Source organism: Abramis brama (genome assembly GCF_963993115.1).
Source record: "Abramis brama genome assembly, chromosome: 12".
NCBI classification, from domain to species: Eukaryota; Metazoa; Chordata; class Actinopteri; order Cypriniformes; family Leuciscidae; genus Abramis; species Abramis brama.
In genome coordinates, this window is record NC_139974.1 from 26,195,943 (window position 1) to 26,222,434 (window position 26,492).

Here is a 26,492-nt window from a genome sequence, read left to right on the forward strand (position 1 = left end):
TCAGTATATAGGTGGCACAAGAAATACAATGATGATGTATAATACCAGTGTTGTTACAGAATTAAAAACTATTAGAAATCCTTTTCTTTAATTGAAATAATAATAAAATATAAATATTCAATGAAACTTAAAACAAAAACATTTAGTTGCTTTGGCAACTTACTGAAATAACAGTTAATTTATTAAAATTAACTATATAACTATATATGAAGAGTTCAAATGCAAAAGCCTCTAAGTGCCATCTGAAATTTTCTTGTAGAATGATCATTTTTATCAAGCTTGTATATATAAGTTCAGTATTCAGTCACTTAAATGACAATACATACGTAATTTTCATTGCCATTTAAGTGAAATTACTGAACTTAAATATACAAGCTTGATAAAAATGATCATTCTACAAGAAAATTTCAGATGGCACTTAGAGGCTTTTGCATCTGAACTCTTCATATATATACACATTAACATGTTTAAAAAGTTAAAATGAAAACTGAAAATATATAATAAATCATTCTATAGTTACCCAATATTAATCAACCTTTCTTACAATATCACCTCACGCCACAGACGACTCCTTTCAATTCTTGTCAGTGTCTTTAGGGATGACTCATAGCGTCTACTGCTTGAGGCCAAGCTTCTTACAGCTGAGACACAGACACATCAGTCTGCCTCCGTCACACCACCTGTGATTGCTCAGGTGGAAGTCTAAATCACACTGCCGTCAGCCATCACATCAGCAGAGATCAACATCACAGTTAGACCAAGTCTAGCCAAGTAAATGTGCCTTATATTCGTGGAAGCAGGCAGGGACTTTAGACTGATATATTGCACTATGTATTTGGACACTATAAGATGGGAATAAGAAAAATTAAACTAACTGAACCAGGATCACTTCCTCACAGCAGGATCAGAATTGTAGGATCAACACAAACTTGTACAGATTCACTAGTGAGAACCTTCCATTGACCACTAACGGTTTTTATATATTACGTTATACTGATTATAATACAACACGGAATACAGTTCATAATATATTTAATTTTATATAGGTCACTGTAAAAACATTTTTTTTTTAAACGCTACAGTATGTTAATTGGTTAACTGTAAGTTATCTTATACCACATGGTTTAACATCGAATTATGTAATTTTACTGTAAAATACTGTCAAATTTATAGTTTTGGGACTTCAAGTAGCTTGGTATAGGATCCATTAATTCTAAAATGTATTAAACAATTTTACTTATAATCAACACTTAAATAATTAAACATTTAACAGTAGCATTTTTACATTATTTTTTCAGTTCAAATTACATTTTTAGATTTAATTAAAAAGAATATTTGGGCCATTTGACAGCTGCTTGACATAATTTGACTCAATAAAACCTATAGTTTTTTTTTTTTTTTTTTTTTTTTTTGAATAATAATGATAATAATATTGAACACATGAATAGGCAACAGTATTGATTAGAAGTGATTAGAATAGCTGCAGTCAGCATGAACTAATGTAATCCTCATTAATTCTCTCTCTCTGACTAGACTATCAACTATGGTAATACCCCAAAATGAGCTACTAAAGAGTAGAAAGGAAGAAATGCCAGACACTGATAAATCAGACGGGAACAAACCAATACAAGTACAGGTACTTGTCAGTTTGCACCAAGACTGCCAAGTGTGTTTGTGTGTGTGCGTTTACCTGAGGATGGGAGATATTGATAGGCTGTAAAGTCATGGGCGTTGAGTGGCCGTTCCCCTGGGAGCTATGCAGTCTCTCACTGCTGGTGTGATGAAGTGTTTACATGAAGGGATCACCCTGAGGGGGCGGTATTCATTAACCAGACTTACAGACTCAGACTATTGACTTTTCGCTCTAGACTGAACCTCTCTCTCTCACACACACACTTTTACCTTTAACACACTTTCCACAACTTCTGTTTGAGTAGCTGCTCTTGAACATGGACTTTTGTTATTGAGCTCTGTTTCCACTTAGAGCTCCACAGCACCTCATTTTATTCATTTACAGACTTTACAGACCATACCTAAACTGCAGCTCTGGGGAGTCTTTGATGCATGAGCAATAAGAACATTTTTACATGTTACGAGGAAAATATGTTGAAATCCTCATGGAAAAACTCACTGTCAATGTGAAATGACGTTCACAAACGATTTTACTTCCATGATCTTATGTACTTCATAGTGAAACAGGATCTATCTATCTATCTATCTATCTATCTATCTATCTATCTATCTATCTATCTATCTATCTATCTATCTATCTATCCATCCATCTATCAGAAGTCGCGTTAACCTAAAATTTTCTGTCATTGGCTGAATTTTTTAGCAGAAGGCCATCTGTAATTTTGGCAGATTACACTGAGGGTGATCTATTGTAATTTGTTACAGTAATTCCCACTCCTGTCCAGTTGGTGGCAAGTGAAATCCCACACTGCAGCTGATTCTAAAGATTTCATTGGTCATGTCAGTCACTGTACTGATTGCCTACACCAAACACTGATCCCTGCACCTTGCCGTCACTGTAACATTAACCAATGAACAGAGGCGGACAGAGTACACAGCTACATTACATGAGTAAAAGTACAGATACCCCTTGCTAAATTTTACTCAAGTACAAGTAAAAGTACTACAGTCAGATGTCTACTTAAGTAAAAGTACTAAAGTACTTGTTTTTAAAAGTACTTGAGTATCAAGAGTACAAAAGTACATTTTCTAAATATTGCATTACTACTGCCACAGTGCTTACATTGGTAAACACAGCAAACACTTGTAGCGAAAACTATCATTAACTTGTTCAGAAAATTTAAATAGTCTGGCGAGGTGGGGCCAAGGGTTGGCACATTCCCGGGATGGTAGGGGAAGACTCATGAATATTCATTAGGGAAGTCATCCCTGATTGGTCTGATGACCTACCCCTAAACCTACCCATCACTGGGGGTCTTATGACCTCCCTAACCCCGCCCCTAAACCTACCTGTCACTGGGGTTAAGACCAATCAGGGATGACTTCCCTAATGAATATTCATGAGTCTTCCCCTACCATCCTGGGGAAAAAAAAATATCGCTCCCGGGATGGACCTTCTGCGTCTTCATCCATTGTTTCGTCCATGGTTTCGTCTCTTATCTAAATCTGACCATGGAGTTGACTTTGGCGGAAAGCTGAAGGTGATTGCTGATAGGCTGTCCCAATCAGTGGTGCCTGCACAATCCAATCACATTTGAGAGGGAAACAACAAATTGAGGGTTTCCGAGATGTTTCTTTTTTCCTTTAGAAGTAACGGGTACTCACAGTTATGGATAGAAATGTAGTGGAGTAAAGAGTACAATATTTGCCTCTCTAGTGAAGCCAAAACATTTCGATCAACCCAGGTGGGTATAGGTCATAAACCACACCCTCTCCGTGTAATCAAATGGGACGTGAGACACACAAAAGAAAAAAAAATCAAATTACACTTCAATTAATTTATTTCCAAAGATGGTTTCTATCATTCTGACGTCATGATTGAGAGCTGTGAGAGAAGTAGTCACTGAGGCACTTTAAGGAGCTTTAGGAGCATTAACTTTAATTTTTATACATTTCCATAACTGTTTGTTTCACACAGACATAATGAGTTGTTCTGCAGTAAACTGTATTAACCGATTCTGCGGGAGTGTGGGCGGGGCCTTGATACCACGGCTCCCCTTCACGCTCACTACTGCGCAGACTCGGGCTCCAAGATGTCAGCTCCATATTAAGACATTGGCGGCTTCACTTTTCTACAATGGAGAGTGAAGGTGAATCGTCCATCTTTTTTTACAGTCTATGGTCCAAGCCGATGCACAGATGCAAAATCTAATCTAATGACAATTGCCTCTCAATCTCCCTTAATGCATTTATCATGTTATAATAATACAATTATAATACTACTAACTAAATAATTACATAGGCCTAATTATGTTTCTACTCCAATTCGTTTTTGTTTTTTTATATAAACATTTAAATGGTGGATGTCATAAAAACTTGACTGATTTATTCAAACATACATTAAATATTGAAGAACCGTAAAAATATATATATAATGAATATGTAATATGGTGCATATATTTAGAAAAATGCTCCTATCGATAGTTAATTGTTAGTTGGGGTCAACCCTAAACATTTCACAAACTTCTGACATTCTTTGACACGGTTTTAGAATAATTCTCCATCCAAACGGCTCCAGTGTTCTGCTGCTTTTTCTCGTTCCTCACAGGACACTCATGGTAAGTAAAACTACTCATAAAAAACCGCACACAATCTACCAGGGGAAACATATGCCTATGTTTGTCCTCACTGACTGTCTCGTCTGGCTTTTAGCAACCTTTAGAGTCTCTGCTACATGACTGTCACCTCAGATCAGGACACATCTCCTTGTTTGTCATTTCTTCTGCTCTAAAGAGTGGGACAGAAAAATACTTTCTATGAAGCTCATTATTAGCCATTTCCATCTTTTTTCATGGATGGATACATTTCAATAATTTTTTTATTTAAATTGTAATTTTTCTAAGAGAAACTAGAATACAAAACAAATAAAAAATCTTTGTGGATCCTAGGGGAGTGAGTCTTTGGGTAGACAGTGAATCGCTATCATTCGATTCACAATTCAATAGTTTATGATTAATGATTAGATTCCCTGCATTTATAGGATTATTCAAATGCTGATAGTGCTGGAGTGCAGCACTTCGTTACATATTACTATACTTAAATTAGTTTTGGGGGCTTTCAATTTGGTTAGCTTTTGGATTAACAAAAGTGTATTAAACTATACACTACCGTTCAAAAGTTTTGGGTCGTTAAGATTTTAAGTTTTTAAAAAATAATTCTCCTGGTTGCATTTAGGCTACTTGATCAAAAACGCTGTAAAAACAGTAATATTGTGAAATATTATTGCAATTTAAAATACTGTTTTTTTTATTGGCTGAGGCTGAATCCCATTCAGCCAGCCACCAGAGGAAGCCCTTTCCTAAGTACTAGTCATAGGCCTGTTCTACACTGCTCATTTCCAAGGATACTTCGCGAAGTATTGCCAGTTTCACTGCACTACTGAGCGTTTACCATTGCCTGCTGTTAATGTTGCTTGTTATGATTATTGTGCCTGTTTACTGGATATCATCTCTTGGATTACTGTTTTCATTGTTTACCTGGTTGGACTTTACATGTAGTTAAAGGGCAGGATGAATATCAAATCACATCTCATTGCCTCACGATTTGGGTTTGTCTGCTCTATTTATTTTCAATAAACTGCCTCCATGTCGAGTCTGTCACAGAATACTTCGCCACCCATGAATTCAGCGGAAGTTTCTCAACTCCAGGCCACATCTGCTTACCAGAGCGAACTGCTCAAGAGATAAGGGGCAACTATCTACGAGCCACCAACAAACACCTCATTCAATATGTCTACTCTTTCCCATCTATTAAAGCTCAACAGGTAAGATTTCCTGAAAAATTTGATGGCTCCGCTGCGAAATGCAGGGGGAATCTACGCCAGTGTAGAATTTTATTTCTCTACTCAACCTGAGTCATTTGTTTAAGAATCTAAGAAGTGTGCACTCATGATATCCCTACTCACCAGAAAAGCTTTAGACTCGGCCACATCCATTTGGGAGAAAGATTCACAGTTTCAAACATCTTTTGATTACTTTGTGCAACAAGTTAAAGAGGTGTTCGAATATCCAGCTGGGGGTAAAGATGTTTCTGTTCAGCCGCTTCACTCATGCCAGGGCCATCGATCAACAGCTGAGTATGCCATCACATTCAGAACTCTAGCGGTTCAGAGCAGATGAAACAACGTGGCCTTCAAAACTGTTTTCCGAGAGGGGCTTAACCACGAGCTACAGGTCAAGCTTGCATGCAAAGGTAAGAATGCTACTGTAAGAAATTGGAATGTGGGTCTGCCTCGATTTTTAGAATGAGCTCATCCCTAAAATGGCTTAATTATCATAGAGATGAAGGAAGTGAAGTTATATTGTTTCTTCACCATTTGGGTTGATCACATCCTGAGCAAATGGTCATCATCAATTGTAGAATGGGACTGGGTGTGGGACACACAGAACCATCTCAGACAATGGGGTGTCTCAACTTCATTGACATACAGACCACAGCTGTTACAACAAGAGCAACTTCATTTACATTAAGAGTGGTAAACTGTAACAGGATAAAAGGTTTAAGGTTTGGATCTTCTGGGTTCATTCTGACACCGGTGAACCCAAGGTGCTTCGTGTTCTTTGCCACTGCTATGCTGTAATAAACTTCATTTTTGAGATCTTCAACGTCCACATCATTTTTTCTTACACTACTGTCTGAATTCATAAACACTGCTATCAAGATTGATAACTTGATTCATAACTCATCACGATCCAAAGTACGCCCCGTTTCCCAAGCCACAGTCTCTATACAAGCATGTCCCAAATCTGCAGAATGCCACGATGAAAAGCTCTGCTACTACTTTGGTAAACCCGGTCACCAGAATGCCAAATGCCCGACACTAAGGCATCAAGTTTACAAGTACTACAGATTTCCCCTCTCCTATTCACCATAGTTTTTCTCTGCCTGTTGATATCTCCTTCAATGAAGCTTCCAAATGTATTACAGTGCTAGTGGATTCAGGAGCAGCTGTTAATTTGATTCATGCAGATCTGGTTAAAGAACTCAGCAGGGATACATGGAACAGTGGGGATGCTATCAACATCACTGCTGTTAATAAAGAACCCACTGGCACTGGAATAACCCATCAAACTGTTCCAGTTACCCTGCAGTCATTTCACTGTTTGTCATTGACACTCTCAAGCAAGTATTCATCCTGGGCCATCCATGGCTAGCTGTTAATGATCCATCCATATCCTTGAACCAGGGTGAGCTCACACAATGGTCAGATTACTGTCAAGCCAATTGTCTACATGTCACCGTTTCCATGCCATGTCTCACTATTAGCATTGAGAGCCCAGAGGTCTCCAAAGAAATCAAGTTTCCCAGTGAGTACAGAGAATTGGCAGAGGTATTGAGTAAAACCAAGGCAACCCAGTTACTACCTCATCGTCCATGGGACTGCGCCATTGAACTGTTAACCAATGCAGCCCCACCTGCGAGCAGAGTATACCCTCTCTCACATCCTGAAAGCTTAGCCACGGAGAGCTACATTGAAGAGGCCCTAACATCTGGGTTCATCCGGCCCTAAACCTCACCAGCAGCAGCAGGCTTGTACTGTATTTGTGGAAAAAAGATGACGGACTCCATCCATGCATTGACAATAGAGGTTTGAACACTGTCACAGTTAAATACAGGTACCTCTTCCACTTGTCCCATCAGCAGTGGAACAACTTCATGAGGCACAAATTTACACTTAAGGAGTGCTTATAAACCTCATCAGGATCAGAGAAGGGAATGAGTAGAAAACTGCATTTATCACCATTAGGGGGCACTACGAATAACAGGTCATGTCCTATGGTCTTTCCAATGCACCAGTAGTGTTTCAGTCATTCATAAATTAGATCTTCAGAGACCTAATTAACCAATGTTTCATTGCTTATGTTGACGATATCCTTATATATTCACAGAGCAAAGCTGAGCATATCAGGCACATCAAGACAGGCCTCTCATGCCTCCAACAGCATCAACTGTATGTGAAAGCTAAGAAATGTGTTTCATACCACCCAGACTACATTTATTGACTATAACATCAGTCACCAAGGAGTTGAGATGGATGTGTCAAAAAATCCAGGCAGTAACTGAGTGGCCCAGTCGGGGCTTTGCCAATTTCTACCAGAGGTTTATCCGAAATTACAGTCTCATTGCAGATTTCGTTTCTAAAAAACTGAATGCAGCCGAATGAAACTACAACGTGGGTAATAATGAGTTACTCTCCGTGAAGGCCGCTTTAGAGGAGTGGCACCACTGGCTAGAGGGAGCTGTTCATCCATTTCAAGTAAGGCATGCTAGCCATTGTTTTTCACATGCTTCCAATTTACCGTTACTTACCGCCCTGGCAGCAAGAACAGCAAGGCCGACACTCTCTCTAGAAGGTATGATCCACCTCATGCACAACCACATAATGATCCCATTCTACTATCATCTGTCATCATTGGCCCTATCAGCTGGGACATTATGAAAGAAATCCAGAGAACACAACAGACGGACCCTGCACCACCAGAATGCCCACAGAAAAAAACACTATGTACCTCAAGTACCATGTCAGAGAACCATTCAGTGGATACACACCTCTCTCAGCACTGTACACACAGGTATTTACAGGACAGTCTCACTGGTACTTAACTTATTCTGGTGCCCATCAATGACTCATGTTGTAACTGCTTATGTAAAGTCATGCCAAGTGTGTGCAATGCACAATCCAAGACCCCCAAGGAGCTACCAGTCGGCTTGCTGCAACCATTGCCCATTCCCTAAAGATCATGCTCCCACCTGTCCGTAGACTTCATCACTGATCTGCCCAACTCCAACAGATTCACCACAATACTGGTAATCATTGATAGATTCTCTAAGTCATGCAGGTTGATACCCATGAAAGGTTTACCCACTGCAATGGAGACAATCTGATAGAGGACCCTAGTTTACTTCCAGAATCTGGCAGGCCTTCTGCAAACGACTTGATATTAACATCCGTCTCACTTCAGGGTATCATCCACAGGCTAACGGACAGGTGGAGAGACTTATCCAGGAAATCGGCAGATACCTCAGGTCCTATTGTAGTCAGGAGTAACAAAAGTGGAGCGACTTCCTCCCATGGGCTGAATATGCACCCTAACTCCCTCACTCATTCTTCAACTGGACCCACTCCATTCCAATGCGTACTGGGCTACCAACCTCCAATGTTTCCCTGGTTAGGTGAACCCTCTATGTTGCCAGCGATGGATGAATGGATCAGGCGTAGTGAGCTGGTTTGGGACTGTGCACACGTCAGTCTACAATGAGCCATACTCACCCAGAGGATTCAGGCGGATAGGTGAAGACGTCCTCACCACAACCATCAACCCGGGCAAAGGGTCTGGTTGTCCTCACGTGACCTCAAGCTCCGGCTACCCTGAGGAAGCTCAGCCCTAGGTATGTGGGTCCTTTCAAACAATGATGTCAGATTAACCGTTACATAAGTTCTAGAGCTTCCTGCTCATTATCGAATATGTCCTTCCTTTCATGTCTCCCTCATGAAACCGGTCCCCCGGGTGGTACCTGGTGGACTGGGAAAGCTATGGACCAGAGGAGAGATCATGGGTAGCTGACTATTGTTATGTCTATTGTGCTTGTTTACTGGATATTGTCTCTTGGATTACCGTTTTCATTGTGTTTGCCTGGTTGGACTGTTTCCTGTGTTTTAATCTTTGGCCTGCCTTTCGACTGTTTCATTACCTCATGATTTTGATTTGTCTGCTCTGTTTATTTTCAATAAACTTCCGCATTTAGATTCTAAACCTGTTACGTCTGTCATAATTTTCTATTGTAATATATTTTATAATGGAATTTATTCTTGTGATATCAAAGCTGGGTTTCACTTTATTTTGATGGTCCCTTTAACACATTCTGCTGACTATAAGTAAAGTTGCACCTACATGTCTATTAACTATCATTAGAGTATTAGTAGAGTATTAGTAGACTGGTTGGGTTAGGGTTAGAATAAGTTGACATGTACAGTAGTTGCAAAGATACTTATAGTCAATAGAATGTCTGTTGGAGAACCATCATGATAAATAGTTAGTAAATATTAAGCAGAAAGTCTACTAATACTCTAATGAAAGTTAGTTGACATGTAGTTGCAAAGTTACTCATAGTCAACTAAATGTTCAAAAGGGACCATTAAAATAAAGTGTTACCCAAAGCTGAATTTCAGAAGCCATTACTCCAGTCTTCAGTGTCAAATGATCCGTCAGAAATCATTCCAATATGATGATTTGCTGCTCAAAAAATATTTCTTATTATTATCTCTCTATTAGTGTTACTCGATCTTAGTGCTGCATTTGACACTATCGACCACAACATTCTTTTAAATAGACTCGAAAATTATGTTGGCATTTGTGGAATTAAATTAGCATGATTTAAATCATACTTATCTGGCCATTATCAGTTTGTAGTAGTAAACGAAGAGATGTCATATCGATCACAAGTTCAGTATGGAGTACCACAAGGCTCAGTACTAGGACCGCTGCTGTTCACTCTGTACATGCTACCCTTGGGAGATATCATTAGGAAGCATGGCATTAGTTTTCACTGTTATGCTGATGATACTCAGCTCTATATTTCTTCACGCCCTGACGAAACTTAACAATTAACGGAATGCATAGCTAATATAAAAAAAACTGTATGACTAGTAATTTCCTACTAATTAATTCTGAAAAAACAGAGATCCTAATTAGTGGACAAAAAAACTTCCTCACGTAATAAACCTAGAATACTGTCTAACACTTGAAGGATGTTCTATCAAGTCTTCGTCGTCGGTTAGGAACCTGGGTGTGCTCTTTGATACCAATCTTTCATTTGAAAGTCACGTTTCTAGTATCTGTACAACCGCATTCTTCCATCTTAAAAATATATCTAAATTACAACATATGCTCTCAATGACAAATGCGGAACAGTTAGTTCATGCGTTCATGACCTCAAGGCTTAATTATAGTAATGCTCTTATGGGTGGTTGCCCTGCACGCTTAATAAACAAACTATAGCTGGTCCAAAACGCAGCAGCTAGAGTTCTTACTAGAACCAGGAAGTATGACCATATTAGCCTCGTTCTGTCAACTCTGCATTGGCTCCCTATTAAACATCGTATAAATTTAAAAATATTGCTGATTACTTACAAAGCACTAAATGGTTTAGCTCTGCAGTACTTGAGCGAGCTCTTAACAAATTAAAGTCGTTTAAAGTCTATTGCAATCTCAAAATTCCGGCCAGTTGATCCTTTTCCTATTTAGCACCTAAAATTTGGAACAGTCTTCCTAACATTGTCCGGGAAGTAGACACACTAATCTAGTTTAAATCTAGACTAAAAAAAACACATCTCTTTGACCTAGCATACACATAACACATGATCAACTTCTATAATTCAATGTTAGGCTGCAAAGATTAGGTCAGCCGGATCCGAGAACACTTCCCATAAATCCCGATGTACTCGCTGCATCATAAGATGAATGGTGTCTACACTAATATTAGTCTCTCTGTTTATCCCGAGGTTTACCGCAGTCCGCCGGATCCAGGCCGTATCCAGATCTGATGAAGGACCTGCGCCTGGACACGACGATAACACAGCCCTGAAGTGTCAACTACTCTCCCCCCTGTGAAGGGTTCCTTCCGTTCCTTCACCTCTGTACAGATAAAACGTTGTCAAAATGATTCCAGTTCACATGGATACGAGGAAGCGACAAAAAATAATAATTCAGAATTTTTAAGGCCGGACAAGTAATTTGGTGGGGTCAATTTGTAAAGAAAGACTACACGCCTGCGCACATCTATATTCAAACGTGCATACCTATAGACTGAACTGGTAGACTGGTATGCATGTACAAACCGTCAGCGTCTTTACAGATTCACGTTTTTGAAGTTTACGCAGAGATGATAACATTTTTCAAAAATTTTCAACGCTTCCACCTTGGAACCTATTTCAAGGTTTGTGTTCTCGAGCTACCAGGCACTGTTGTGAGCAGGCCGGAGCGCATTAAGGGTTTTCTGTTAGAACGGTGTCGTGTAAGCGCCCCCCTAAGTAAATAACTAATGATCTTTGCAACAGAAGTGAATCAATCAAAACTAACTTTAGCTGGATAATAACCTTATTCTAGAGCTGCTGTAAAGCCAAAACAATCGCGGTTAGGCTACTTTAATTTCCTATTATTACTGTAAAGCTGCTTTGAAACAATCTATATTGTTAAAAGCACTATATAAATTAAGGTGACTTGACTTGACAATGTTATGCTGCTGATAACATTGATTGTTTTTCCAGGATTCTTTGATGAATACAAAGTGGAAAAGAACAGCATTTATTTGTAATATAAATCGTTTGTAATATTAAGCATTTAATTTACTTTACTGTCACTTTTTATCAATTTAATGTGTCATGTGTCCTTGCTGAATAAAAGTTTTAATTTATTTAGATTCATTTATCTAACTGGAACCATGCATCGGATAATTTTATTGATTGTGTACTGAAAGCAATCATAAACTATATCTTGTTTAGTAAGTGTATCTGATTTTACAAACTGATTTTAAAATGAATCACATATATATATATATATGCATGCATCTAAAGCAGAGGACCAACTACAATGGCTACATTCAGAAAACAGACACTTCCACCTTAGCAATAGCTGTGGAGATCCCAATCCCTTTTTCATCACTGCAAGAAATCACAGAAATCTTAACTGTAACTCAAACGTCATTTAGAAGACTAATCCCATCCGAACAGTGCTTATGGGAGATGTCTGATTTGTGGATGACAGACCACACCCAGAGATCAGCTGACAGCTGCAGGAACATTCTCATTTCTACCCCAGGAAAAACAGTCTGTCTCTTCCATCATCACAGAAAGAATGGCCGACCAGCAACTTGTTTTCTCTCGTCACTCCTCATTGCACATAAACTGCAATGTTCCACTCGCTCTTTAAAAACTTTATTCAATCTATGAAAGCATGCGGTTTTATTCATCCCATGTGAGATTAGATAACTTCCAAACAGTCACATGCTTAATCTAAAATCAGCAGTTTCGAGGCAGACTCTAGCTTTAAAATCAAGTATCTGCAGTCTGCCGTCCCTCCTGTTGCTGATGCGGTGTCTCTGACTGTTTGGGGGTTTGCTGCAGAGAGAGAGAGGGAGGTAGTGTGCACTTCACCATCGACACACTCACTTCCTTCCCCAAACACATGAACACACTCTGCGCACAACTGCCAGAGGGAGGGAGCAGAAAAATATTTAAGGGCCGACTCTACCGGACTGACAAACAACAGGCAGACATCTTGAACGCCAGTGACATAAGCACAATGAAACGTTATCATATCACAATATTTTTCTGCACCTCTCCCTACATTAAAAGAGACAAAGACAGACTGCAAATGCAAAAGAGACAATGATTTTATCTGATAATGCAGTTTTAGCTTCCCTTGTGTTCTGTGTGTCTTATATTGTCTTATAATTTTGGATTATTCTTTCAAGAGCATACAAATCCTCTTCCTATTTGCAGGCTGCACTGGTCAGGATATGAGTGTTTGTTTGTGCAGAGCAGACAGACAGACAGAACACAGCGACAGTGCTTTTCAATTCACTCCAATTACATCCCACAGACAGACTCAATGCTCTCATTCCTTTTGTGTGTCCAGGTGCCACAATGTCAGGAGATTTCCACCTCCCAAAGTTCACTATAGGATAATATGGTAAAGACTGAACATACATTGTGGAAAATTGGCAACAGATGCTCTCCTCAGCTCACACAGGGCACGTTCTTGTGTTCCATCGGCACTATTTTTCAATTGTTAGTCTACTTACACATGCGGTAGACGAACGTCTTTATTCACTGTATTGTTTTTTTCAGCATCTTGCGACATGAGTGCCACATTAAAACACCTTACCAAGTGTTATCAACCAGCAGGCTGTTAATGGGAGTTAATGCAAGTTAAAACAGCTCTCAAAATGAAAATGTAGTATGAATTTATATTAAATGCAGTTAGATGAACTTTAGTCCTTTTTTGACCCACTTAAGCAGCAGGACATAAGTACATCGTTATATAATTAGTATAATTATAAAAGGTTTTATTTTACTAAACAAAAAAATTGCATAGAAAAACAAAAAGCTCAGCAATGAAACAAGTCAAATTGTGCGAAAATAATTTTTGGCCAGGCTATCATAGAAAGAAATTATGAACACATGCAAAAACAACCAGCGAAAGATTATGTTGAAGTCAATGTATGCTTTGACTTCAATGTAATCTTTCAAAATGCATACATTGACTTCAGCATAATCTTTCGCTGGTTGTTTTTGCACGTGTTCATAAATTCTTTCTATGATAGCCTGGCCAAAAATTATTTTCGCACATTTTGACTTGTTTCATTGCTTATCACAAATAAAACAAAATGACAAATTATTAATAATATTTTAATAAAGCCCAAAGATTTTCCTAGGTCAGACAACACTTTTGGCCACTACTGTAAGTAATTTTATTTATTTTTTCTGTAGTTACTATTGTCTTTGAAATATGCTATAAATGTATTATCAAATGTACTGACAAGCATTTATGGGGTAAACTAAAATATACTTTAAATGTCACTTCTATTTAAACTTTATTTAAATACATTTGTAATTACATATTTGTAAAGATGAATTTGCAAACGAGTACATTTAAAATATATATTTACTTTAAATGTGATCTCAAATAACACAAAGGAGTTGAATTAAAACTATAATTATAAAATTATGTTAATTTAGTACTATTCACAAGCTTTGACTACATGCTGAACTATTACAGTACTTGCTTTCCTGGGTGCAGGTCATGTATTCTTCTGTTTCTCAACTGATAAAGTTGAAAGAAAACAATCACAAACTTCTGAAACACAGGGGGTATTTTTGCTAAACAAGCATGTGGATGCATACTTTAACTGAAACTGAAATAAAAATTTAACTGAAATAAAAATAAAACCATAATTACAAAAAACTGAAACTCAACAAAAAAAAATATTACAATTAATAAAAACTAACTAAAAATAATAATAATAATAATAATAATAATAATCCACAGGGATCTATTTTAGCACCAATTTTATTTTCCATTTATATACAGTGCAATGCATAAGTGAATACACCCATGCTAAAGTTGACTAAAAAGAGGAATAAAAAATCATATTTTGGAAATTGAACTTAATGCCTTAATTTAAAAAAATAGGAAAAATCCAACCTTTAAGGACACCAATTTTCTTTGTGAATGAATAATGTATCGTAAATAAATAAATGTTCTTCCTTAAAATACATGGTGCATAAGTCTGGACACCCCTATGTTAAATTCCCATAGAGGCAGGCAGATTTTTATTTTTAAGTATTTTTTTAAATTTTTTTTTAGGATACTATGCATCCTGATAAAGTTCCCTTGGCCTTTGGAATTAAAATAGCCCCACATCATCACATAGCCTTCACCATACCTAGAGATTGGCATGGTTTTATTTCAGTTAGCCTAAAAGCTAGTTTGATTTGCATTGAGAGATGATCTTATGGAAAGTACCCCATGCCAATCTCTAGGTATGGTGAAGGCTATGTGATGATGTGGGGCTATTTTAATTCCAAAGGCCAAGGGAACTTTATCAGGATGCATAGTATCCTAAAAAAAAAATAAAAAAAATACTTAAAAATAAAAATCTGCCTGCCTCTATGGGAATTTAACATAGGGGTGTACTCACTTATGCACCATGTATTTTAAGGAAGAACATTTATTTATTTACGATACATTATTCATTCACAAAGAAAATTGGTGTCCTTAAAGGTTGGATTTTTCCTATTTTTTTAAATTAAGGCATTAAGTTCAATTTCCAAAATATGATTTTTTATTCCTCTTTTTAGTCAACTTTAGCATGGGTGTATTCACTTATGCATTGCACTGTAAATGACATAGGTCATGAGATAAACACAACAAAATTAATATGCTGATGACACAATGTATCTACACAATAGCACAGTCCATGAATCAAGCCATAGAGCTATTACAAGACTCTTTTTAGTCATTGCAATTTCCATTGTTAAATTTAAAATTGGTTAAAAAAAAAAAAAAAAAACACTAAAAATATGCTCTTCTGTCGCACTAAAATATCTGTTCCAACTATTTTTACCATGGAAGGGGACTGTATAGAAAGAGTTAATTGCTTTAAATACCTGGGCATAAGGCTTGATGAAAGGCTGGGTTTTAATATACATATTGAAAATCTTTCAAAAAAAAGCTTAGACCTAAATTGGGTTCTCTCTTTCGTATAAAGAAATGTTTTCCCTTTGAAGCAAAAGAGAGAATTATCCAAAGTTGTTTCCTCTCAGTTTTGGATTATGGTGATGTGATTTATATGCATGCAAACCTATCTTTACTAAAGAAGCTGGACTGTACATATCATGCTGCAATACAATTTGTGACGAATACATCTTCACGTACCTATCATTGTACTTTGTACGAATTGGTTGGTTGGTCCTCCTTGTGCCAAAGGAGAAAAATGCATATGCTGCTGTTTATTGCCAACGCATTATTAAGTAAATTGCCAACTTATTTTTATAATCTCTTATCGTATTATACTTGTAATTATAGGACTTCTAAATCACTTTTAATTGTTCCTAAATCATATTCTGAGTTTGGCAAAGCTGCCTTTTCCTCTTATGCCCCTAGGTTATGGAATGAAATGCAGTGCATTATGATGGTCTTTATCTTTAAATATTTTTGGAAACCTTTTGGAGTCCTACCTGAAGGAAACATGTTTTATGTAATTTTTCATATGTTTGCCGGATGAGACACTGGTTTTATGTGTTTGTAATCTGTTTATGTGAAACCTTTTGTGCTGCCATTTTGGCCAGGATTCCCTGGTAGTATTATTCCTGTTAAAATAAAGGATAAATAAAATAAAATAATTTATGGTATATTAAGAATGAGGAACATTTACAGCTAAAAGTAAACACACTTAAATGTAATTAGTTAAGACATTAACTTCGGCAGCCTCAAAGTCAGAAGTAGAGACAGATCTTGCCGTCTGTATTGCGACACATTTCATATTTAAAGTGTACAAGAATTGGAATATAGCTACTGTGACAGTGACCTCTTGACCTCAAACATATATCACCGCTGGAATCCAACCACAGATAAACTGGTAGAGTGTAACGAGTACGTCGATATCACGCACATACTTCTGTGGGAAGGTCATGTTGAGCAGGAAAAAAACCTGGACTGAGTCACTGCAGATTTTCCACCTCAGCGGGCGTCAGCACATATCATCCCCTCTCACCAAGACAAGCGCGCATATACAGCTGCAATCAAAATTATTCAACCCCCCGGAGACTGTAATAATGTACAAATTTAAGATACAGTTTTTAAATAATTGCATCTATAACAGTTTAGTGGCAAACTAAAAGTGATAATGTCGATATATAATGTAATGCTTTTATGTTATAGGACTTTTTTTTGTAATACAGCCATGTCATAATTATTCAACCTCTATTCAACGCTGCTGTTTTTAAGTCACTTATTTGTATGGCATGAGACAAAATTGTGTTAAAACACAATTAATCCTTTGGGAAATCTATATCAAAACAGAATTAGCTTTTGCTGTTATACATGCATACATTTAGCCCATGCATGTGCTAAAGTTGAGTAGCAAATATGGCATAAAAGCTATCGAGAACAAATTGTTTTATTACATTAGTCTATGGCTACAAGAAGATTTCCTAGAGTTCCTAGAGACACAGCTGGCAGCCGTATTCATAAGTTTAAGTTTCATAAGTGCAAGATGACCTGATGAAAGGACGGAAAAAAACATTTCAATGCAGAGTATTAATAAGAACACTAGGCAAGCATAGCCTTCATGTTGGGACATCTGGCCAAATGCCACTCTAGACTAAGAACATAAAAGGCTGACTTGATTATGCTAAAATTCATGTGGATAGACCTGTGGAGTTCTGGAAGAATGTTTTATGGGGTGATGTGACCAAACTGGAACTTTTTGGACCCATGAATCAGCAGTATGTCTGGTGGAAAAAAGGCTAAACTTAAGAGCAGAAGAACACCATCTCCATGGTCAAACATGGAGGTGGTGAAGTCTTGTTATGAGGGTGCTTTGCTGTTGCAGGAAGTTGTATAAAGGACATCATGAATTCTTTGAAGCATCAAGCCATTTTGGCAAAGATGGTGATGCCTTAGAAGCAGAGACTGAAGCTTGATGATCAATGGACTTTTCATGCAGGACAGCCATCCCAAAGTATCCATCCAAATCTACTTAAGTTTGGTTCAGGGAACAGTCGTAAAATGTTCTTCAGTCTTCATATTTAAGTCTCATTTCTTTCTTTTTTTTCATACAATAAAAGACAATGGTCATCAAAACTCAAGTAAAGCATTATATATAGAGCGAATCTCAACTGCTTGATTGTATCATTGCAAAATGCAAACATATCGCACAGCTCTAATCTGCTAAATGCAACTATAAGGCATGAAGGTATTAAGATATTAATATTATAAACATTAGCATCATGATTTTCTGTCAAGCTGCTTTGTAACAATGTGTATTGTGACATGACTTGATCATTCTGTGTTCTACAGAAGAAAGTTTGGAAAGGCATGAGGGTGAGTAAATGATGATAGAATTTAAAAATGGGTGACATCTCATTAAGACAAAATGTCAGGGATTATGTTTAACAATTAACAATGTTGTTAACAATTGTTTTACATTGTCTGTTTCCACCTTGTGGCTCTTCAGTGAACCAAAAATCCCTGTGCTCACATCATTCTCCTGTCTGTTTGATGAGCGTATGATAACAAACATTTATTTTCTGCCTGAAAACGCTTTCATTTTCTCAACTCACAGAGTTGTGTGTGTGTATGTGTGTGTGTGTGTGTGTATGTGGGGGTGGGGTAGTGTGAAGACCCCTCTCGTACAGGGCCCCCCCTGACTCACCCAGACACCAAGTGTCTAGACCATATTCATGATCCATCTGTCTGACTGAACGCTACACTACCGCCGTAGCCATTAGAATTGAAATAATTTTTCAGTCCCCCCCCCACCCCTGTCTGTTCATCTCTCGTTTTGCCTCCTCTGCGTCTCTCTCGCTTGCTGTCTCTTTCTTGACGTGAAAATCAGCAGTCCTCAGCCTCTGAAAATTCAATCACAGCGCACACAGGTGTCTCTAAAATAGCAGCCAACCGCAGACGCTTTCATTAACATGCGGCCCAGACTGCTAAATATTTTAAGTGCAGCAGTTGGACTTGTTCCATCGGTAAAGAGTGGCCCTTGTCCTGCAGACAGCAAGGGAAAAAATAGAAAAAAAGCATGTTTAAAAAAAGCACATAAAACCAAGCGATCCCAACGTGGGGAGTGCTCATGAAGAGATGGATGCTGGGGAAGGAGAAAGAGGGAGGAAATGGACACAGCCAATAAAAGCTGAGCTGTAAAAAAAAAAAAAAAGAAAAAAAAGTTTTTACAAAAAGTTCTGTTGGTTATAGAAAACTCTGTAAAAAACAAACGCCAGAGCCATTTTAAATTTTCCTCTTCCATCTGAATTGATTTTATTTACAAATATCATGTGTGAATTCACTTCACTGAATTTTGTCAAATATGTTGATAACATCACATCTAAGTCAGTTAATGGCAGAGTTATTATCATCAACAAAATGTACAACGAAAACTAAAACGAATACATTTTCATTCCCTGAAATAAAATAAATCCATAATTACAAAAAATCGAAACTAAAATAAATTTCCAAAAGTTATACAATTATGACTTCATACCAAAAACCCTCTGCACAGCCCTTGCCATGTATTCCTTTTCATTTTCCCAACTGATATAGCTGAAAGAAAACAGTCACAAACCCTTAAAACGCGAGGAATTGTGGGTAATATTAGCTAAACTATCAAGTGGATGCATATGGAAATTCAATGAAATTAGTATCCATTATCAGCTTTTGTAGCCATGCACATGGCAGGTTTGTTATCATTAATAACTCGCAATTGCTACTTTATATCACGCCAAAAAGTCAGAATTGCGAGATGTAAACTCGCAATTGTGAGAAAAAAAATCTGAATTGTGCGATAAAAAGGTTGCAATTACCTTTTTTCATTTTATATTTTGTGGCAGAAACAAGCTTCCATAGAATACAGAGTGGATAGCATTGCTGAATAAAACCAACTAAACCCACTTATATACACTCAGTTCAAAAAAATGAACCTTGAGCACATTTGTTGAAGTTTTAAAGAGTTAACCGCCTGTATGGCCTTGAGTGAGTGACATCATGCAAGAAAAAGAGAGTGTTTATGTATGCGAGTAAAACAGAGAACTAAAGCACACACATTCATAAACAAATAGCATCCATCCACATACAAACACAGATTCAGACACCTATGAGCAACGCATTCATGCACAGGATGTAAGGGGAAGGTCATACAAACAACTATACAAACCGATTCGGCAAAAGCCCCTGTTAAACAAACACAAAAACGCAGTCTACTAGCAAAGGATAAAAAAATAAAAAAATAAATCAACCTTCAACAACAACCAGTGCAACACTGATGCAGACAGAATCAAATTAACATCAGCATAACATGACAGCTGTTCAGTACCAAACACTTTTCCAAAATGCAATATCTAATAAATTTGATGAAATCACTAATACTTGCTGATATTTTTATTTAGCAAGGATGCATTCAATTGATCAAAAGTGTCAGTAAAGACTTTTACATGGTTATGATTTCCATTTCAAATAAATGCTGTTCTCTTTTTCTCCTTCTATTCATCAAAGAATACTGAAAATTCTGTTTCCAAAGCAATATTAAGCAGCACAACTATTTTTAATATTCATAATAAGAAGAAGTGTTCCTTGAGCAGAAAATCTGCATATTAGAATAATTTCTGGAGGATCTTGTGACACTAAAGACCGGCGTAATGATGCTGAAAATTCAGCTTTGCCATCACAGGAATAGATAATATTACAGAGAGAATTACAGACCCCAAACTCTTGAAAAGTATAGTGTCATATTCTTAAATTGCAATAATTTCCAGTTAACACATCACATCAACCGAATTATTAAATGTTGCTGTCTGTGTTATACTTCAGTACTTTCTGCAACAGGAAGGGAGTGCAATCATGAAACAATATTTGTTGTTAAACGATCACATTTGGGTTTTAAATTGTCCGTAATTAAAAAATCCTATATATGCAACGCAAATCATGATGTTTTACATGATATTAACTTTAATTGAATTACAGAAAAATATTGAGTAGTGCCTTAAATGACTGAATGTTGACATTAAAGCTGGGACCGAGATGGGTCTTGTGCATGTTGCCCATTTGGGTCATACCAAGTACCAAGTGCAATCCAACATGAAATCCATCTGGGCAATTAACATGGGGCCATTATGGAACCCGCGGACAATCCTACATGGGGCCCATTTTACAGCCCATTTCAAACCCACATGGGCCCCAAATACAAATGTTGGCTGGGTTCAGAGGTGGGAATGTGTGTGTTCCAGCACATTTTTACCTTGTAAACTTGTAAACACTTACAATTGTGGTAGGGTAATTTTGGTTATTTAGAATGTTCTGTTCCTTTCACATAATATTGCAACCTTTAGCCTATATTTTAAAACAATGTATACTATACATTACATAGACTTCAATTTGAACATTGTTTGAAAGAGAACACTGATCAAATTTAAGGGTATTATTTGATTAAATCAGAATAAAGAAATTGACAGATTAATAAATTATCAAAATAATTATTAGTCGCAGTTCCAATAAATAGTTCAAACTCTCAAATCTGATTGGATAAGCCACTTTCTTTGTAAAACAGCTAACACACATCAATTAACATATCTGCAATATCATTTACAGTTATGCTTACTGTATTCCTCAGCAGAAGAATTGTTCTCAGTATATTAATATTACACTCTATATATACTACATGTTTATAGCCTAAAAGTCCTTGCACACGGAGTTTCGTATTCGTTTTTTTGTTTTCGTCATTCGGTGGCCCTGAATTGTCAAAACACCTCTCAAAATGCTTGCTACAGATGCGAAAAACACAGAAAATCGAACCCGATTAAAAAAAATGTATGACGGATGAAAGTTTCGGAGGAAGTGCCAGTGTGTAAACGTGATTGACACAACATGAGGTCGTATTTATTTTTTAACGTGCAAAAATTTTGTACAAGAATTTCGGACAAGGACCTTAACTGTGGTAAATTAAAAGTACCACACCTCTCTTGGCATTATTGTTGTTCAAAATATCAATAAAGCAAGATGGACCAGCAAAGACAACAGTAGAGAACACACAGCAAAGAGATCAAGGCGACTAAAAGGCTGTCTGTGATCTCAATCCCGTGCGAATCGGCCATGTCTGTAATTTGTAAAGTAAAAATTCCCCTGCAAATGACCTACCATATTTCGCCAAACACCGAGGTCCTGTGATAATATTAGTCCCGTGCGTATCGGCATCTCTGTGATTTGGCGGGGTCGTTTATACTTTTTTCAAGGTTTTTGTTTTCTGTGCACTTTTTTATCCATCTTTCGCGAAGAAAGGTTGGAGTGTTTTGATAGTATTTTGGGTGCTGGGTAATATCGCTATACACCATACAACTATACAATTTGCAGAAAGAGAAAGCTGAAAATCATTAAAAGAGCAAAAACAAAAAGAATGATTAGATGGAGGTGAATGACATGTATAGCAGCATGTGGTAAGGAACATTCTTCTGTTTATGATATATCATACAGCTAGACCTATAACGGCAAGACATTTCCAAGCAATAGCCTATTGACATCATATCCAGGAGATAAGTCAGTAAATTCAAGTAAAAACACAGGCTTCGCTTATCCCGTGCGAATGCGCCACACGAAATTCAGACGTGGGGGGGGGGGTATTTCTAAATCACACGAGGTCCCCAGATAATATTAGATAATAACAAATTTTTCAGTAGCACAACAGCAGTTCAGCTGTTTTCATAATAGTGCAGCTTTTCCAGTAACAAGCTATTTTTTTCCAACAAGCAGTGTTATACTGCTGTTTTTATGTCACATTAGATTACACATTCAGCTTTGCAACCAATTGTGACAGTAATCAAACACTCTGGTATTCTGTCACGCTCACGCTCCAATAGCATTGAGAAGTCTGATTCAGTTGCTTAGTTTGGACTATCATAAATATACTAGTTCAAAGAAAGAAAAATTTATTCAACAATTTTTTTTTTGTAGTGACAAATATTTAAATACTGCTGTTTAGTACTATGTTGTCAACTCAGGTGTATAAATTAGGGTAATTTTGATTTGTTTAGTGTAAATAATATGTGTATTAACACATTGATTAAATAAATGCTTTGTTAATAATGAGGATGTCTTTTTAAGCTATGAAACTTCAAAAAAAAAATCAAGGCAAATTTGATTTCTCATGTCATCATGACCCCTTTAATTTACAGACACTAACTCGCTTCAATGTAACTACTTTTGGATAGTTTACTACCGTCTGCTCTAAAAGGACAGTTAGCCGAGCATTCAATTCTGAGAAGCTTTCTACAGTAGCTTCCCAAACACTGATGCAATATCACCTGCCAGAGATGCAGATGTGGTGTTGAGACAGAAGTGGGCGGATGGACTTACACTGGATGGTGTCTGGGGGTGGAGGTACAGCATCAGGACAATGTTCCTCATCACTGTTGTCTCCACATTCATTCAGATGATTACAAATCAGCGAGAGAAGTTTCAGACATCTGCCATTGGTGCAGTGGAACTTGCACTCTGCAGTAAGACAAAGAGAAAAATGTGCCTTCAAGGGTGGATGGTTAGGATTGTTAATACACAATGCGGCACTATTATACAACTGAAGGCATCACATACCAGACAGACTGAATAATTAAGTATATGCAGGTTGATGTAATACACCACATGGAGGAAAATAACAATTATAATTTGGCTTTGGGTGGAGTGCTAAGATAAAAGAGATATTTCAAAACTTTATAGCACATGTGAAACATTTCTACCCGGTTGCTCTTTGACTAGTCTAAACCTCAGACGGTACGCCCATAGACCATTCACGGGCTGTCTGATGGATACTGCACACAAAAATGGTATGAGCTGGCTAAAACAGTAAGCTCCAATCTGACTGGCTGGTTTCTAAACAATTTATGGGATTCAGAGTCCACAGGTTTTTATTCTGATTTAACTGCTAGGCCATGATTTCAATAAGTGACAACATCTTTGACTGATAATTAAGTCTTGATAACAAATAATTATGGAATATTATTGAATATATTAATTATTTTATATATTCTAGTGTCAGCACAATAGAACAAAAATAAAATATACATTAAAATAAATGTCGGTAGCAATGGAAATATTTTAAAACATATTAAAAATGTTTACATAAACCTATTACATGCTTTATGTGAGTAACTGGCCAGAGTTATTTTAGTCCTATTTATATACCAATATTGTATTTATTAAGATTTTGAATTGGCTTTTCATTTAAAAGGTAAGTCAGGTCATTTTTGGAGAGGCTAGCAATTGAATAAACTCACCTGCCTGTAGCCTTAGTAATCCTGAAGACATTGATTAGCTAAACTCTGCAAGACAGCGGCGCTACAGGTCCGATGTTGCCTAACCCTGATTTAGGATCTGTTTCTATCAGTTTTAATGACAAAATAAAGGCAAAGAACCAGTTTATTTGTAGTGCACCGACAACATAGTTTTATATAATTTGTTTAATAATAAGGTAATAAAAACTTTTTTTTAAATAAATACTTAAAAACAAAAAACATTTGAGCTGCATATGATAACTTCACACTCGTTTGAAAGTGACCTATAACATGAAATTCATCTAAATTTAAAATATCTCATGGATGTGGCTATTGTGCTATTTGACGTAGTTCTTTTACATTTACTCGCTTTAAATGCAGATTTCCCGCTGTGCACAGTTGAGGCCAAAGTATATTTTTTACACGTACGCGAGGGTCAGCGTACAGTGCGCGTGACGCAAATGTCATCATTAGAAGAGTTTGCGCATACTATACGCGCACCGCCGGATTTTTACGCGCAGGTCGCATATGCGAATAAAACATTATTTTTTTGCAGTAATTGCTTTATCCACAAGGTTCCAACCGTAACCTGGGGGTTTCGATTCACAAGATACTTTGAAGAAAAACAGCGTAAACAGAACAGACTGGAACGCATGCAAGCTACAGCGGCAATGGAGGCCTAGATGAGAGATTGTGCGAAGTTAGAAAGTACCCTCATTTGTACAACTCTAGCATGAAAGAATACAAAGATATTTAAATGGGTTGTAACTCGTGGCGACAGATTGTACGCATACAAGTCAAATAAAGTATACTTTGCAAAGCTGTGCGTTTGACTGTGCATAAAAAAAAGGAAGTATACTTTCTGCTTTGTCCTAAAGCCACCAGGGGTGGCTGTGGCGCCAGGGCTTGGGCCCGTCAACGCTGCATGCAGCTATATTTTTAGTTTAAATCTGAGATATTTTGATGGGGTTTTTTTATATATGTTTTGTTAGGGGTTTTTTAACAATTGTATTTAGTTTTATTTTATTTTGTTTTTAACTTAAAATTATTTTATTTCAGTAGTTGCCAAGAACATTTCACATTTTCACATTTATATCAGCAATATTATTAATAGTTTTAGTTAACAATAAAATTGGACCGGCCCAAATTGAAGTCATTTTTACCTGTAAATCATGGTACTTTTATGGTAATTTTTTATTTTATTTTAAACAATATGTTCTATTTTTAGAGCTCGAAAGTGTGCAAATATGGCTTATATCATTATATAGAAAAGAGCAGCTTGGACATTCTGCAAAAAAAAAAAAATAAAAAAAAAAATAATAATAATAATAATCTGCTCGTCTTACAAGGAAGAAATCAAATAAGTTTGGAACAATACGAGGGTTAGTGAATGATGACATAATTTACATTTTTGGTTAAACGGTTCCTTTAAGGATAAGATCAACACCACTGAAAAGATAACATGTACGATAAAAATTTTCTTTCATTGTAAAATTCGTCATCATTTCTCCCTCCAGTCAACAAAAAAGAGCCTTTGTTAATCTTTTGTACAGGTGCATTTAAAAGATCCCAAGGAAGAGAACATACGAGGCAGTTGTTCAGCAGGCTGCTCGGAATAAAAGAGGTCAGGGATGCTGTGATAGAGTTTTACATGTCTCTAATCTACCCAGACTCATGATGCGTGACCTGACGCCGCACCGGATGACATAACATCTACCATAAAACATTCACTTCAGAGCCATTATAGCAGGCAGGGATTTCTGCAAGCTTGTATCAGGCTGTAAGCTGGCCGCTGTCTCGTCTGTGGTGTTAATCGCAGATTTGATCACCAGCAAGGGAAATGAGACACCATGTTTAAGACGCCAGTCTCTAAACAACGGCCAAACAAACTTGAACACATTTGAATGTCTGGTTGAGGACAGACAACCATCTATCTGTCCTGAGCAGACAGCCAGGCGTGTCACTCAATTTCAGGATGATCTAGAAATGCAGACCAAAGTCTGAGCCATGCAGACATTGCTGCTATTATCTCTGTGCATTGCAATATAAACTAGAGCCCAACCGATATATCGGCGGTAACCGATATATATTTTCCTAACTATCGGTATCGGCATTTATAATGGCCGATAAATTAATATTTAAAAAAATGCAGCGTGCAGTGATTTATGTAAGGATGACGCTGCCAATAAAGCACCTAAAAGCTGTCACAAAGAACTGGCAAAAGTGGCAAAAAAATAACGGCCGTGTCCGGTGTAGACAC

General features: G+C 37.1%; 1 protein-coding gene across 1 annotated transcript in view; it reads right to left on the minus strand.

Moving 5' to 3' along the window:
* The window catches only part of ldlrad4a (low density lipoprotein receptor class A domain containing 4a), a 95,642-nt gene that overhangs the window by 31,860 nt on the left and 37,290 nt on the right, over positions 1-26,492 (minus strand). Inside the window, exon 3 of the mRNA XM_084132068.1 lies at positions 23,319-23,456. Coding sequence (XP_083988194.1) covers positions 23,319-23,456 — 138 coding nt within the window. The remainder of the gene's footprint in view (positions 1-23,318; positions 23,457-26,492) is intronic.